Consider the following 18,125-nt stretch of genomic DNA (forward strand, 5'->3'; position numbering starts at 1 on the left):
CATATGATTGTTGGGTTTTTGTCTGGATTTATTATTGTAGGGTCTACCTTACAATCTAAAGCACCTTGAGGCGACTGTCGTTGTGATTTGGCGCTGTACAAATAAAGTTGAATTGAAATCGAACTGGTCATGCCCCTAATTGTTTTTTTTTTTGTTTCATGAAAAAACAAAAAACATTTAGCTTTCTCTGAAATAAAGGTTTAGAGTTAATATTACTGTTAGAGACTGGGTTGGAGTTGACACTGATAATGAGTCCTTCAGCACATCTGAACTGTACCTCAAAACCGTAACATATACCATACCATTGCCCTCAGCAGTCCAGTCTTTTATTATGTATTTCAGCTTGTTTCAGCTGACTTCATCAGACTTCTTTCTTCCTTCAAATGAAGAGACTTGACTTCTTGGAGATAAATGAAATTCAGCAGCGTGACCACACCTCCAAACATGTCACTTCTGGTTCTTATCTATTTATGACATCCCCAAGGTGTTCGCTCTCTTTTTCATGCCCCGCCCTCCCTCCTCTTTTTCAATTCTTTCACTTCTCATTAGTACTTGGGGATCTGCTTGGCCCAGGAGCCACTCTGAGTCCCCTCTGAGACCTCCCCCAAACCGCATCTCAATTCATATTTGAGCCATCTGCCTTTATCTACTAAAAAAACGCTGTCAAACCTAAAATGAGGACCTGGGCCCAGCTAGTGAAGGACAAAATCTGTTATGAACAGATGGAGAGTTAGTCTGACAGTAAAGCCTTAATCTAAATGCTCATGACATTTTTGAAAACCAGTGATGTTGTGGTTATCCCCATTATTAGTCTCCAGCAGAACCAGTAGTTCTTCTGAACACACCTAAATGAAAACATTTTGCAGGGCAAATAAAAGGTTTTTAGAGGTTAGAGCAATTGTATCAACAGTGAATGCACCTCAGTTATATGTTAACAAGATAAATATAAAGTCTTTACTAGCTTCCAGAGTAAGACTATGAATGTTTCTCTTGTATTTAAGATTTCAGTATTTCTGTGTACAAAGTTAGCAGTGTAGTGGGCAGCTTCACCAACATCATACTATTTGGGTTTATAGCCTCTAAAGTTCAAGGTTTTCATGGAACTCTGCCCGAGCCTAGTGTGCTTCTTGTAGGGTGTTTTTCTTGCTACTCCAAAGATATCCATGTAAGAGTACTGTCACTGTGTACTGGCTATTTCTTACTTGTACCATTTTAGGGTCACGGAGAGTGGGTGAGCCAAGCCAGTCTATGTATATACTGTTCAATTACTGACAAACTCTATATTTTGCCATCACAAATTTTAATTCATTATATGTACCCAACAAGCTGCTGCTGAGCTACGACCAGTTTGACAAGTAAAAATAAATAAATAAAAATAATCTTGTTAGCCCTGATTTCTGGATTCTGATTTGGGTCTTTTCAGTTTATATGTTTGAACTGTTTCCAGTGCCATAACCACATCAGATATGTCACCTTCACTTAGTGTGCACACTTAAAGATATCTTTGTCAACTTTGTATGCTCAAATTGCAAATCAGCTCATTCACAAGGTGAGATAAGCAAAACTGTGACGTTATCTTTATAAGTGTCATAATTTTCAGACATTTTTCTGCTTCTGTTTAATGTTTTCTGTTCACTAAGGAAGATTCATGTTTATATTTATCAAAGTAAATTTAACTTCACTCTGTGCTTATCTGAAATGGCTCTCCAATTCTCTCATTGCTGACACATGTGGCAGCCACCATTCAATATATTTTGAGCACCGATTTAATATTATAATATGTTCAAAAGGTTAAGCTCTCAGTTTGGGTGGCTGTGGTAGAGCAGGTCACCTACTAATCTGAAGGTTGGTGGTTTGATTCCAAGATCCTGGTTTAAGAGTTTCCTGACTTTGCTTTGATCGATCCTTTAAAGGAACAATTCAGCTCAAGTGTGAGCTTTGAAAACACATCTTTCTCCAACACGAGTTTGAATTGGAGAATGAAAATAAACTGTAAACCACTTTGTATGTCAAGGCAGAAAAGTTCTGTAAAATTTATCATATTGCTATGACCTACTCACTGACCTGCAATTGCATACTGAGTAATGAATCACCAAGCACCGTGGATATTTTCCATGTTAATCTGATGTGTCAACCATAGCCTTTGAAAAGGTGTCCCTGTGTGTCTAAATCTGATTAAAATGTAAAGGTAAATAGCATTCTTTAAAGACTTGGATTTACCCAATGGCCTGTTTTCTGTTATTATCTTAAAATTCAATTGTGATCAGGGCAAACATCACATGAATTTTCTTTAAAAGTTTAGTAGACGATTGATTACACCTGGCCTTTGTTTCAAAAATGTAACTGTATTTGAATGAGTATATACAGACTTTGGAATGGCACTGTAGGATGATTTATTATTCCTCTTTCTGGATACCTAAGGTCAAGATGAATTATGCTGTTCTTATCCAATCAGGAGACCAGACCTCAATTTCAGTTATAGAGCAGCCTTCCTGCTCTGTAGCATTTATATTATATCAGTATTATTGGAATTACTCAAAAAAAAAAATCTAAGAATTCTGTTTTGAAAGACCAAGCAACCCTTTGAGAGTCCCTGCCAGAGTGCTAATGCAGATTATTCCAGTACAGTTCTGAGAGCAATTTGTTCTGGTTAAATCTTCTGTCTGTGGATGATTATACAATGTACCCACTTTCTAGCATGTTCTTCTTTCTGATAAATGTGTAAAAGACAGACATTCAGTTGGAGCAAATGAGATGTAAATGTTGATATCATTCTGTTTTTTAAAAAGTGGCTTAAACTTAGACTTTGTATTTTTCAGCACAATGAGAATTAGATGTATTGATCTTACTACTGCAATGCTAATACACACACAGTTAGTCCCTGAGATTCACTTCAGAAAGTTCTGTATTTTCTGGTTAGTTTTGTGTTTCTGCTTTTAGAGTCTACATAATACATATTTTAAGATTCAGACATTAACCTGACACAACAGTAATACAGTCACACTGACTGCTGCATTATGACAGTCATTTCAGTATGGCATGTATGGGTTTGACTGAAGGAGGTTTTAAAAAAAGAAACTATATTAAAATCTCTGTATGCACACTGCTGAAAAAACACATGTAGACATTTATTAATTATGCACCAATCTCCATATAGAAATGTGAATATTGTTAGAAATATCACTACTATTATTGAACAGCAGAAAGAAACTCACCTCTATACATGCAGAATGAGAGTTACATGGCAGAACCAAAGTTTTAACCCCGCACTCACAGCTTCATACAGCTGTTCTGACAGAATTTCCTCCATCATCCCCAACTATTAAAGATCCCACAAACAAAATAAAACATGCCTAATTGGACTCATCAGTCTCTTAGATTAATGTATGAATTACAGTATATAATACTGCCTTTAATAAATACCTAGCATTACATTTTACACACACACACACACATGCATATAAAAGCTGTAACACAGCACACTGGTTTACATAGTGGAATACTTAATAAAGTAGTCCTCCTCTGAATGAATCCTGCTCACCACCTGAGCTGTCAGTTATATCTATAAATCTAATGTTAATTCTGTGAAAAGCAGTGGAGTCAAATTTCATAAGAGTATACATGAGGGAAAGAACTGGTGTCAAAGTTAGAGAGAGAAAGGGGAGCTGTCCCACAGGAAAGAATGAAGACGAAAGAGAGAGCATGAGAGGAGACAGAGGAGAGGAGGAGAGCGCTGTAAGCAATATGTAAAAACTGAACAAGACATTCAGACAGATTTGATCTCTTTTGCTTCGTTTTAGTAACAAATAACTCAAATGTGCATAAGCAAACATGTGACTGATGTGCTTCACTAGTTAGACAAATAGCACTACATTGTGCTATTTGCCCATATTTGCCTCAAAGCAATTTATTTAAGTTCATTGTATGTGTGTATTAGTCTTTGTCACAAGCCAAAGACTTTAGCAAAGTCAAAAAGTTGTCCCTTGATTTCCGGAACAGCATACTGTACATAGTAAGCACACTTTAAGGCACTCTTTCACTTTTACTTGAAGAGAGAAAGTGCTAATACCACATTCTTTAGTTGCGAACATCCACCAACTGTGTATTTATTCTGCCTTTTCACACAGTAACAAATACCTTGAGCAACATTAACATTCAGCCTGAAACACAGATCTGACCACCTCGTATGAAGCTAATAATAATTCTCCTCTAAAGTTATATTCTGGTCTCCACCAGTTCCTGAGATGAACAGCTTCTTATTAAACTTATAACACAATAATACCCCGTTAGTGTCACGGCTGATGGAAGGTATGGACTCAAGCGCGGAGCTCTGGGTTGAAGCAGACAGTGCGTTTATTTAAAGTGCGTGAAAGATAGTCCTTAAACATCAATATATCCAATAATTGTCCTTTCTTTTTCAGTTCCCAGAAGTGGTGAAGGTGAGTTTTCCCGTGAGGTCTGTGTGCGCTCCTTCCGTGTGACACCAGTGAATCCTTTACTCCACTCCTCCGTCCCGTACTTCTCCAATCTGAAAGTCGAGCAAACACAACAATGGATGAGAAGGCTTGCCTGGCCACGCGGGTGACAAGATCACGCGCACACTTAGCTACCGAGCTCCGAGTACAATCCAGCGTCGACTGCCGTCTGGACACATCGTTAAATACCTCCGTCTAGTGAGGAAAGATTAGCGGCAGCTGGAGCCGAAGATTACACTTCCGGGTCAGAGATCGGCCTTTCTCACTCTCTCGGAGACGCCGTTCCTCGGCAGCCAGACCCGCAGAGTAGGGAGGGAGAGAGAAAGAGAGGAGGGCATACACACACACACAAACAAACAAGCAGGTCGTCCGGGAAGACCATCCGACCGTGACAGTACCCCCCCTCTAACGGGAGCCCCCGGGCGACCCACGAAACTTATCCGGGTGCCGGCGGCGGAATTCCCTCACCATACCATGGTCGAGGATCGCAGACCGCGGCACCCAAGAACGCTCTTCCGGACCGTACCCAGCCCAATCCACCAGAAACTGAAAACCCCTACCGCGCCGCCTGGCATCCATAATGCGAGTAATGTCATAAGCCGGGGCGTCAGCGACCATCTGGGCGGGCGGCGGGGGCTCAGGAGGCGGGCACAACGGGCTGGTCCGGACCGGCCTAAGTTGAGAAACATGAAACACATTATGCACCTTCATGTTGCGCGGGAGGGCCAGCCGGACCGTAACCGGGTTCAGGACAGCTTGCACCGAAAACGGGCCCAGAAACCGGGGACTCAGCTTCTTGGACTCGGTCCGCAGGGGAATAGTCCTAGAGGAAAGCCATACCTGCTGGCCCACCCGATAGGCCGGTGCAGGAACGCGACGACGGTCAGCAAGCTCCTTATTACGTCCGCACGTCTGCAGAAGAGCTGCCTTGGTCGCCCTCCAGATCCGTCGACAGCGCCTCATGTGTTGTTGGACGGAAGGCACAGCCACCTCGCCCTCGGAGATGGAGAGAAGCGGGGGCTGATACCCCAAGGAGGCTTCGAAAGGAGAGAACCCCGTAGCAGCCGACGTGCTGGAGTTATGGGCATATTCAACCCATGCCAACTGGTCACTCCAGGAGGACTGGCTGGAGGAGACGACACAGCGCAGCAAGGCCTCCAGCTCCTGGTTAGCTCGCTCCGCCTGTCCATTAGTCTGCGGATGAAAACCAGAAGACAGACTGACCTGGGCTCCCAGCTCCGCACAAAACAGCCTCCACACCCGAGCGGTGAACTGGGGCCCACGGTCCGAGACAATGTCCTGCGGAATGCCGTGAAGGCGAAAAACGTGCTGGGTAAGGAGCCGGGCGGTTTCCAGTGCGGTGGGGAGTTTGGCAAGGGCAACAAAATGGGCAGCCTTAGAGAAACGGTCAATGATCGTGAGTATTACGGTGTTACCAGAGGATGGCGGAAGGCCGGTGACGAAGTCCAGAGCGATGTGCGACCATGGCCGGCCGGGGACGGGCAGCGGTCTGAGGAGTCCCAATGGAGGGGAGTTCGATGACTTATTTCGAGCACACACTGGGCATGCCGCCACATAGTCGCGGACGTCCTGAGAAAGAGATGGCCACCAGAACAACCGTTGCAAAAAAGTGACAGTGCGGTTCTTACCCGGATGGCAGGCGAACCTCGCGGCGTGGCCCCACTGGATAACTTTACACCTGGCCGCCGAGGGAACATACAGTCTGCCATCCGGACCAGTCCCGGGGTCGGGTTCCTGTCGCTGGGCGTCCCGGATCACCCTTTCGATCTCCCAGGTAAGAACCCCCACAAAGCAGGAGGCGGGCAGGATGGGCCTCTCTTTCTCCCCCGGGTCGACGTCAGGTGCGAACTGGCGTGACAAGGCGTCCGGTTTCGTGTTCTTGGACCCGGGTCTGTAGGTAATGGTCAGGGTGAACCGAGTGAAAAACAACGCCCACCTGGCCTGTCGGGCGTTCAGACGCTTTGCCGCTTGGAGGTAGGCGAGATTCTTGTGGTCGGTCCAAACCACTACTGGATGCTCGCTCCCTTCCAGCCAATGCCGCCATTCCTCCAGCGCCAGCTTGATGGCCAACAGCTCCCGGTCGCCCACGTCGTAGTTCCTTTCCGCCTGGGTGAGACGACGGGAGAAAAAGGCACAGGGGTGCAGTTTACCGTCGAAGCGCTGTGAGAGGATGGCCCCAACCCCTGAATCCGAAGCATCCACTTCCACCATGAACGGTAAGGCGAGATCAGCTTGGGCGAGAATGGGAGCCGACGCGAACAGGCGTTTGAGACGGTCGAAGGCCTGCTGAGCTGCTGGAGACCACAGAAAAAACAGTTTGGGTGAGGTGAGTTGAGTGAGAGGCAAGGCTACCTTACTGAAGTCCCGGATGAAGCGCCGGTAAAAGTTGGCGAAACCAAGAAAACTCTGCAACTTCTTCCGGGTCGTGGGCACTGGCCACTCCAGAACGGCCTTGATCTTCGCGGGATCTGCTCGCAATCGGCCCTGTTCAACGATAAAGCCCAGAAAAGAGACAGAGGAAACGTGGAACTCACACTTCTCAGCTTTGCAAAACAGGCGATTCTCCAGCAGACGCCGCAACACCAGCCTGACGTGCTTGACATGCTCTGTTTGGGTCCTGGAGAAAATCAAGATGTCATCAAGATAGACAAACACAAAGCGGTTAAGAAAATCTCGCAAAACATCATTCACCAACGCCTGGAACACAGCGGGAGCGTTTGTAAGCCCAAAAGGCATCACCAGATACTCAAAGTGGCCCAGGTGGGTTTTGAAAGCAGTCTTCCACTCGTCCCCCTCACGGATACGAACCAGATGATAGGCATTGCGGAGGTCGAGTTTGGTGAAAACGGTGGCTCCCTGGAGGAGCTCAAAAGCTGACACCAGAAGAGGAAGAGGGTATTTGTTCTTGACCGTGATCTTATTCAGGCCCCGGAAATCTATGCAAGGGCGTAGGGTCTTGTCCTTCTTTTCAACAAAGAAAAACCCAGCGCCCAGTGGAGAAGTGGATGGGCGAATGATGCCCACAGCCAAGGAGTCAGTTATGTAGCGCTCCATAGACTCACGCTCGGGCTTAGCGATGTTATAGAGACGGCTTGAGGGCAAGGGAGCACCAGGGAGCAGGTCTATTCTGCAGTCATACGGGCGATGGGGCGGCAGCGATTGGGCTCTGTCCTTGCTAAACACCTGACTCAGGTCGTGGTAATCCGCCGGTACAGAAGACAAATCGGGTGGAGTGGGCAGCCCGGCCGGATCAGTAGTCACGCAGACAGGCACTGCAGAGCGTAAACACTGCTTGTGGCAATACGTGCTCCACCCAGTAATACACCCCCTAGCCCAGTCTATATGTGGGTTATGCTGCTGAAGCCAGGGAAAACCCAAAACTAAGGGGGTGTGGGGCGCCTTGAGGAGAAACAGGCGAATCCTCTCTGTATGATTGCCGGACAGGGTGAGAGTAATTTCTTGGGTGCGGTGAGAGACAGAAGCTAGTGTGCTGCCATTAAGCGCCGAAACCTCGAGCGTTTCAGGGAGAGGGACGACTGGCAAACCTATCTTGAAGGCCAGAGCCTCATCCACAAAACTCTGCTCGGCCCCAGAGTCGATCAGAACGTTACATGGGTGAATGCAGGAAAGAAACTGTAATTTCGCGGGACAGCTAAGGTGGAGAACCGAACTTGCAGGTGCACCCGTCAGTATCCCCACCTTTACTGACGGGCAGACTCTTTTGACCGAGAGGGGCAGGCATCCGCGAAATGCCCCCTCTTCCCGCACTCAAAGCACTCACCCACCAGTCGTCTTCTTCTCCGGTTGAATCTAGTCCGCCCCAATTGCATGGGTTGCTCCTCATCAGCTGGAGAGTCGGGTTCCTCCTCCCTCCATTCCAGCGAGGGAATTCCCACGCCCCCTGCTGACCTCCGCCCATCTCCAGATCGCCTCCCAAACTCTCGCATATGGTCATCCAGACTGATACACAAATTCACCAAGGCACTCAATGATTTAGGTAGCTCTTTGGATGCCACCTCACGTTTGATGTTCTCATTCAAGCCGTTCAAGAAGGCCCCTCGGAGTGCCTTCTCCTCCCAGCCGGCTTCTTCAGACAGGATCCAAAAATCCACGGAGAAGTCAGCCACGGTCCGCCGACCCTGTTTCAATGCAAACAAACGATGAGCAGCACTGTCTGGGTTAGACCCCTTATCAAATACACATCGAAACTTGCTTAAGAAGTTACTGTATGAGATAGAGGGCTGAGCGCTCAGCACCGCTTGAGCCCACTGCAGAGCCCTTCCCGTCAGTAGCTCGACCATAAAGGTGATTTTGGTAATGTCAGAAGCATACGCTTGAGTCTGCTGCCTAAACATCAAGGAGCATTGAATCAAAAACCCCCAACATTTATCCAGGTCCCCGCCGAATTTCTCAGGCACCGGCAACGCGTGTTCACGTCGTGGCGGGGGTGGAGACGGCGGAAGGGGAGACGCCGCCGCTTCGTCAAGCAAGGCTATAGGTGGTTGTGGTTGCGCAGGGCCCCCTTGTGGCTGAACGGGTGCCCTGGGTGTAGCGAGTAGCATACCTTTTAGCTCCGATACCACCTGTAGTAATGCGAACTGCTCTTTGGCGACATGCTGCAGCATTGTCTCGTGTCGCTCCAATCGTTCAGCCTGAAGCGCGATTTCGCGCTGGAGGGGGGTAGAGTCCGCTGAGTCCATTGCTGGCTGGATTGTTCTGTCACGGCTGATGGAAGGTATGGACTCAAGCGCGGAGCTCTGGGTTGAAGCAGACAGTGCGTTTATTTAAAGTGCGTGAAAGATAGTCCTTAAACATCAATATATCCAATAATTGTCCTTTCTTTTTCAGTTCCCAGAAGTGGTGAAGGTGAGTTTTCCCGTGAGGTCTGTGTGCGCTCCTTCCGTGTGACACCAGTGAATCCTTTACTCCACTCCTCCGTCCCGTACTTCTCCAATCTGAAAGTCGAGCAAACACAACAATGGATGAGAAGGCTTGCCTGGCCACGCGGGTGACAAGATCACGCGCACACTTAGCTACCGAGCTCCGAGTACAATCCAGCGTCGACTGCCGTCTGGACACATCGTTAAATACCTCCGTCTAGTGAGGAAAGATTAGCGGCAGCTGGAGCCGAAGATTACACTTCCGGGTCAGAGATCAGCCTTTCTCACTCTCTCGGAGACGCCGTTCCTCGGCAGCCAGACCCGCAGAGTAGGGAGGGAGAGAGAAAGAGAGGAGGGCATACACACACACACAAACAAACAAGCAGGTCGTCCGGGAAGACCATCCGACCGTGACAGTTAGAGCACTTTGTTCTCAGACTGATTTCCCTTTTGATAAAGCTCAAAGTTAGGGCTGGATTACTTTACCCTGAATCCCCTATTAGTTATGCAACAATAGGCCAAGACTGTTGGAGGCCTCCCATGATGCACTGAGGGTTTCTTTATCACTCTCCTCTATTCATTCATGTTTCATTTCATGTGTTTATACAACACTCTGCATTTAATTATTTTTAAGCTTTGGCTCTCTTCCACAGTCTTTTGTCCTGTCACCCTTCCCTCACCACTAATCAGCGGTGGCAGATGGCTGAGTCTGGTTCTGCTGGAGTTCCTATTAAATCTTCCTATTAAATGGGAGTTTTTCATTCCCACTTTCCGATACGGGGCCCACACAGAGGTCACCCGATTGTTGGGGTTTTCTCTGAATTATTCTAGTGCATTTACCTTACTGAAACAAAGTGCCTTGAGGCGAGTGTTGTGATTTGGTGCTATATAAATAAAATTAATTTAATTGACTTGAAAATATTGCTCCCACTATTTCCACCAGCTAATCACTGGCAGTGTCATTCTGCATTGTACAACAAACAGTGGATTTATGAGAAGCTGTTTTGGCTAAGAATACCTGGGTACTGCACAAAATGAGCTCGTAAAATTGGATGTAAGCACTTCGGGAGCAGGTAATGTAACTACAATAAGAGATTACAATATACTAAAACCTTCTGCTCTGAGCTGCAGAGATGAGTGGGAGCTTTGTCTTTGGTAATATAAAATAAGTCATGTTACATCTGGCTTAAATTGCTGAAACACAGTTTTAATCTTTCTCAGACAGTGCAATCATTTTCAAGATTTTTTTATAACAATAATATATATATATATATATATATATATATATATATATATATATATATATATATATATATATATATATATATTAATAATATAATAAAAGCTACTGGTTTTCACTTCTTGGGCATGAACTAGAAAAGTAAGACAACCAACAGAAAACTCTATTTTAAGGAGACCTGTTGTCTCAGAGAAAATAAATCTTAACCAATAAAGGCTGAATTGTGTCTTTTCTTCCCTGCTGAATTTGATAGGATGAAAAAAAAACTTGCCACAGAGAATAATTGGGGCAGGGGATTGCTAAAAAAGTGGAAGAGTAATGGAAAAATCAAATGATTAAAGCAACATAAAGTCTGAGTATTGCCTATTTCTTGAACCATGCTCGATTTAACAAACAACAAATACAGATGACAACAACCAAAATACCATGGGTCCATTTTTGTTTGTTTTTCAGAATGGATACACAGTTTCTTATCACTATAGCATACATATATATTTACACACAGTGAAGGTTTTAAAAACGTCAAACACTGTGATGTGTAAGATGGTAGTCATTGGCTGTCATTAGGTAGTCATAGATTATTACAGTCTTTATGTGTCATATAGATGAGACACTGCTCTTATGGGGTGCGTACAGTGAAGGTGATGATGCATTTTGGTTATTGAGAGTAAATAGTAGCTTTAGGCCAGAACTGTTTTCTTTTCTTTTTTTTTCTAAATATATTTCTAGAAAGTAACGTGGCATCTGGCAGAAGATGAAATGCTGATTGCCTATGGGGAACACAGAGAAATAAAATAAAGCAAGAAAGTGGGGCAGGAGATTGAAAAAGAAAACATTGCATTAATCAGCTGGCTGTGGTTTTGGACCAGCAAGCTACGGACGACAATGGAACTTTGAATTAGTTGTGGAAGTCAGCTCATTCCAGCTGCCCTACTTTTCACAGAAAGCCCTAAAAAACTGTGCAAGCTCATATCAAACACATATCCCAACTGTTCATAATAAAGGTACTGGATATTGCTTTTCATTTTCAGGGCAAATACAGTTAACTACAATTGATCTCTGAGTGTGTACTGAGGGATCCTCTTTATTACTTCTACTTCTAAAAAAATGATTATTTGCAATCATAACCATGCAGCAATAACTTTCAGTTAATGTAACTGAAACCAAAGCCTTATTTATTGAAACAATTGATAATTAGGGAAGATATGCTTGGTATAAACTAGATTTACACCAGTCAAGTAAATTTGACCGAGATTCTATTAAATTGTGTACTTTATTTTAAGTTTCCATTCAATATAGCAGTTTACTCTGTTCGTATGTAACAAATTGACATGAAAATATACACAGAATCAAATTACTTAAACTCAGCATTTTGGATATAAAGATGTTTTTAGTGTAGTTTGATAGTTTCCTTCCAAAAACAAATGAAATACACGAAACACAAGCTTGACAGTGGTGTTTGAGCTATTTCTTTGTGACATATCTTGTTTTCTAATATATTATTACTACTAAATTGATGTTATCATTCATTCTGCTTTTCATTGTGTAACAGTGATGATTTAGCTCATGTGCAAAGTGGTGGATTTGATCATATCTTTTTGAATGATGTTTGATAAATTTAAAACCACAGCAACTGGTGTAAAGTAAAAATTAAACGGGGAAAAGTGAAATGACAAGATTGACGTTTTAAGAGCAAGAATTTGAAAAGCGTTTCTGTCTGTCCCTTTGTTGAACTCAGTAGTAAGCTCATTATAACTCTAGAGCAAACACCTCTAGCTTGAGGTCAAGAATGGAAGCACCAAGCAAGTGATTCCAGCTTTGCCTGTCACGGCGGGGTGCGCCGGTGTGTGTGTGGAAAGAGGACCCAAAAGCAGATGACGATGAGGAGTAGTAAGGTTTTAACAGAAGGTGAAGCTTTATTGCGATGCCGGCAGGAAATAAACCAAGAGACCAAAACAAGCTGGCAAAAACACTAAGAAACAAAAAACACTAAACTGGCAAGACACTAAGAAACAAAACACTAAAGGTACTAAGACCAAAAAACTATAACTATGACTGAGGTGAGATTAAACAGACGAAAACTATAACCATGACTGCGGTGATGTAAACAGACGAACCGACAATGGCATGGAGAAAACAAAAGGCTTAAATACAGACATGAGGTGATCAGGGGAAGTGGCGACACATGGGGGAAAACAGCTGACAGACATAAACCTAATGACAGGACCAGGAGAGGAAAGCTAAATACAATAAACAAAGAACACATGACATTGCCAGAATAAAACAGGAAATACTAAAACATGACAACACAACTTAACAGACCTAATACGTGATGAATAATTACAAAACCCCAAAACATAGAAAACCAAGAACAATAACTGCCTAAACTAAAGGAAAATACGAAATAACACAAAACTGATCACATAACAAAATGAGACAAATACAAAGAAAACTCAGAGTGCTGGGTCGGAGACCCAGCCTGTGACATTGCCCCCTCCCCTAGTCATTTTTTTGGCTTTTGTAGAGTTTGTTTAACTATTAGCAGATGAAATGCAAATTATGTTTTTATGCTTAACATGTGACTGATCATTTATGAGTGAACGAATGAGTTGCACACTTAATATTCACAGTAGTGGATTAACACTGACTGGAAAATAAACAGCAAATTAAAAGTGTGGTTCCTAATGTAATTTCTTTACCAGCATGCAGTGGGTGGAAAGAGAAAAAAGGTTCCTTGGAAAGGTTGCATGTGTATTCATATTGGTTTGTTTATTAGGAATTGCAACTGTGAGACTTCTGGAGAAGACTGGACCGGAGTCTGTACCTCATTATACCATTAAATAAGCACGAAAGGTGCTGATTTCCCCCGTTCCTGAAGTCTGACCCAGCTCCATAATATATTCTTCTCATTTATAATATATTCATTTATTTCACATCCACCACAATGTGCAGTGGTTAGACTTTTGCCACACCCACTCACAATGCTTGAATTTTCACTTGCACCCAGTTTTAGTATATGTCCTTTAGAATACACATTAAACAAATCTGTAGAACTTTATTAATTTGTGTAATATCACTAAAATTAGAAACATCCTGTCTCAGAGTGGTGTTGAAGAGCTAGCTCATACATTTACTATTTTAAGGCTGAACTGTTGAAGTAATTATTTATTATATTATTATTATTACACTGAAAAAAAGGGATTGGCCATCTCTTGGATTTATGTGAGCATATTGCGTGTATTCAACACAATTGTCTCATGCTTTAAAGTGAAGTGTAACTATATAGTGTGTTGGGGGAAAACTCTGTAAAAGACCCAGGAGAAATAAAGACACAATGAGACAAAGTTACTTTCTTTATCAAACGTGTACACGGGTGAGCTGCTAAGGACAACTCACACCATGCACAGTGGCTTGGTAATTTTTATAGGAAAGACAGTGAGAACAGGATAAGAAAATACAAAACAAATAAAATAAACAACTCCATATGTGGCGCTAGTCTCGTCAGCAGAGAGCTGGGAGAAGGCTGTGAGAGATAAAACAATCTAAAACAATATGTCCCAGAAACAAGATGTCTTTGCTGGGAAAGTCTAAAAAGATCTGTAACATTCCCTCCTGTTTTAACTTATTTTAAATGTATACAACAATTGTCTATGAAGGTTATTTATTAAGTATCTTAGGCAATTTTTAAATTTTCAAAATTTTCAAAATGTCAGCATAGCAGAAATGGCAGTCATTTGGTCTAAAGAATAAAACAAAAGAAAATAATAAAAAGAAAAACATAGTAAATGAAAATCATAGTAAATGAAATAACAAGTGGAATAAACAAGAAAAAATAATAAAACTAAAACTACAAAAAATAAAAGGATGAAAACCTTATATTTTAAAACGAAAACTTACAAAAAATAAAAGGATGAAAAGTAAAATGAAAACTTTATATTTAAAAATGATGAAAACCTAATATGTAAAATGAAAACTTCAAAAAATACAAGGATGAAAACCTTATATTTAAAATGATGCAAACCTTAAATTGAAAACTTTATATGTAAAATAATGAAAACTTCATATTTAAAATGAAGACTTCAAAAAATAAAAGGATGAGAACTTCAAAAAATAAAAGGATGAAAACTATATTTAAAATGAAAAACTTTATGTTTAAAACTCAAGACTTCAAAAAAAATAAAAGCATGAAAACTTGCATAACCTACTAATGTTTTAATCAGTGCATGATCACTTGACAAGTCATTTTTAATCACCACGTCATTTATTAGCAGCTAGTACAAGTTCTCCTCTAACAGAATTGCAACGGGATGTTGTTCTTCTTCAGGCACGGCAACATAAGCAGTCATTGTAGTTGTTATCATCTGTGAAATCATTACTCTTAGGCATGGCAACACACACAACACTAATATGAGCAGTGCTATCATGATGAGACCTAGAAGGAAAAATGACTTTGCTACAGCAGCCAGCCATGAACCGCTGAACAGCCAGTCCAGCCAGCTTTGTGCTGTAGCTGCTCCAGGTGTGTGGTCAGTGACATATTTTTGCAGAGCGGTCAAATTCTGCAAAGCTTCATAAATGTCTCCTCCAGTTTCGTATCCATCAGGGATAAAAGTGCAACATGTTTCCCCGATCAGCTTGCAAACTCCTCCTTGTGATGCTGTTAGCAGGTCTAGTGTCAGTCTGTTCTGCAGCACCATCGTTCTGATGGCCTGCTGTTCTCCTGCTAAGGCGGTTCCCAGGGTCTTAGTCAAGTTGATGTGTCGTAGCAGAGCATATCGGTTGATTTCCACATGATCCCGCACCTCGGCAACTCCAATGCCGGGGATCAAGCTCTGTAAGAATTTCACTCCACCTCCCCAGATGCGAAACTCTCCCGGCACTCCAGTGTCCACAGTAATGCCGAAAGAATTGGGGGAGGCGATGTCCACTTCACGTCTCTGCCGGCTGCTTGGATGATGTGCAACACTTTGCATGAAGAAAACGTGATCTGATAATTCCACCAGGGCGCACAGACCTCCCCAACCTTCAGGGAGTGACAGATAAGCCTTGTTGCCACATAGGAAGTACCAGTCAGCCAAAACTCTGGTTCCTCTGCTGCTGGGTGCCGTCCGTGCACATCCTGTCTGGTACTGAGTCTTTGTTTGTAGTGGCATTCGGTAGCTGTAGTCGGAGCGACAGTTTAGGCCCATCAGCGTCGTGTTACTGGCACAGGTTTCGTTGAGTGAACAGTCCATACACTTCCTCTCGTTCCTCGGTGGGCAGAAAGTGTATATGTATTTGCATAGCAGTCAGTTTTATTATTCAAGTAAGCTGTAGTGTTCATAAACTGCCACCAGAAATTAGTGGCATAGCCATGGGGAAACTTGGTGTACTTTCCTTTGTCATACAGTGTCTGCCTTTTCTTCATATAGCGTGACTTATTGTCCCTCACGGAAGCAAAGATGAGGAGCCCGGCCATGGTCAGGGCCGCTGCAGTTGTTAAGAGCCACCACCTCATGACGACGGAACACACCCTCCTGTCGCGAGTAGACCCCCCGGCCAGGAAAGCTGACCCCTCCACCGGGCGAGATCACAACAAGCGGGCAAGCCTGCCGTCAGCTGTGTTTAGATGGCTTCACTGACTCGCCTGCAGTGACTCTGATGGATCCAGGATGGTCGTTCCGCAATTTTGCAAGCTCCAGTTTTTCCTTTGGAGCACTTTGATCAGAACCCAGTCACCGGGCTGTGATCTGCAAGACACTTGATAGACATCATTACATTCTTCGTCATTTACAATCATCTCTTTATTTTCCTACAACTTAGACATACATTTTGCTACTGAAATTGTATCTGCCTTTTTCACTGGGTAGATTTCTGGCCACTTTGAGAATACATCTATAACCACTAGGGTGTATTTTTACCCTTGGCATTCATTTAGCTCAATAAGGTCCATATGGATTGTGTGGTCTCAGGTTTCCCTGAGCATTATATTTTTGACACGTCATGCACGTTCTGACAAATTGTTTTGCTGAGGTTTCAAAATTTACAGTGTAGAATTTACAGTGTAGAAATGAGAGTTGACAATACTGGTCAGTCCCCCCGTTGACAAATGCGTACAGCCATGAGTCACTAATGCCGCCATTTTGTGGAGGAATTTTGGCAACACTGGCTTGCCATAACACATCATTAAATCGTTTGTCAGAACTGCACCGTGTTTTAGCCATTTTGCCTGCTCTGCTGTGCTTGCTGCTTTTGTTCATTTTTCAACACATCCAGTGGAATCTGATGTGTGTTTACTGCCATCAATGTCATGTTTGTCTTTTGTGCCGCCTGTTTTGCTGCTCTGTCAGCAAAATTGTTGCCTGTAGCAATAAAAGAGTCAGTAGGCTTTGTAAGAGGTTGGCATGGTGAACCTGTTTTCCAGTTGGTGTAATCATTCCTCTGTTATGCCAAATTTTTTGCAAAATGATGCACAGCAGAGAAAACATACTGGCTGTCTGTATGTATGTTTATTAGTTTGTCTTTGTGTATTTCACTTTCGCGTATCACAGCTATCAGCTCAGCGCTCTGTGCAGAACATGAAGAAGAAAGGGGTTTTGCTTCTATTATTTTACCATCTGTGGTTACTGCGTAACCTACAATCTCGTGTGAAGTGACCTTCCTCTCCACGGTTCTAGCAGGCGTTGTCTCTATGTTATCTGCTGTTTCTGCGTGGCTGTCTGCAGCCTTGGTGTTTGTGACTTTGCTCGCCTCTCTGTTCCTGATAGCCACCTGCGAATTAGTGTTTTAGTCTGTTGTCAACACGTCAGCCTTATTTCTAAGTTACAGAATGCTTCTTCTCCCTTTTTTTTTTTTTTTTTGTTTGGGAGAATAGATGCAACTCTACATTTTCACTTAAGGCAGTTTTTAGGTAATTTCTAGTTCTTCAAACAATTCATGGATCTCACACATTTCAAACTTTCAAGTTAGGGTTGTTTCCCATTTATACATATATATATATATATATATATATATATTTAACTTTGCATTGCTCACAGCTCATAGCTCACAGCTCTAAACCTAGGCATTTTTCAATCATATGCCTAATCACTATGTGTCACTGTGAGTCTCAAGTATTGTCACAAGTTCGTTTAAATTCGTTTCCAAAACCAACAAAATAATCAAACAAAAACAAAAAACATAAACGTGTCAGGACACAAAAGAAAAAGAAAAATGCTGCCACCCGAACAAGGCAGAAGTCTGCATATGTTGGCTTGTAATAGCATGCAGCTTGTAACATGGTAGACTAATGTGCCTGTGTTAATTCAGCTCCATATTATTGTGTGAAGTTGCACTGGGTTTGGGAGTGGTTTTGTGGTTGTCACATTTTTGGTGAGCCAATGGCTGGAATGGGGTTGGACTAATTAGAGGCAGGTGTACTTGATTGCACTGATACACTGGTCTACTTATAGCCCACACTACAACCACTGCTGTTTTGTTTTGTCTCTCTGTGCAGGTATGTAATGTGATGAAATCAGATATGATTGGGAT

General features: G+C 43.1%; 1 protein-coding gene across 1 annotated transcript; it reads right to left on the reverse strand.

The window, feature by feature from the left end:
* Positions 1–14,234: 14,234 nt before the first annotated feature.
* LOC309719886 (syncytin-A-like) lies at positions 14,235–16,930 on the reverse strand. The gene is made up of 2 exons (XM_082556287.1): positions 14,510–16,930; positions 14,235–14,457 (listed from the first exon to the last, which is right to left on the reverse strand). Exon 1 carries the CDS (start codon positions 15,848–15,850, stop codon positions 14,888–14,890), a length of 963 nt encoding a protein of 320 aa, XP_082412413.1. The 5' UTR covers positions 15,851–16,930; the 3' UTR covers positions 14,235–14,457; positions 14,510–14,887.
* Between the last annotated feature and the right edge of the window lie 1,195 nt (positions 16,931–18,125).

Source organism: Aulonocara stuartgranti (assembly GCF_965226115.1).
Source record: "Aulonocara stuartgranti genome assembly, chromosome: 2".
NCBI classification, from domain to species: Eukaryota; Metazoa; Chordata; class Actinopteri; order Cichliformes; family Cichlidae; genus Aulonocara; species Aulonocara stuartgranti.

Coding starts and splice junctions, on each gene's coding strand:
- LOC309719886 (XM_082556287.1), bottom strand. CDS start 15,850: ATGGACTGTTCACTCAACGAAACCTGTGCCAGTAACACGACGCTGATG.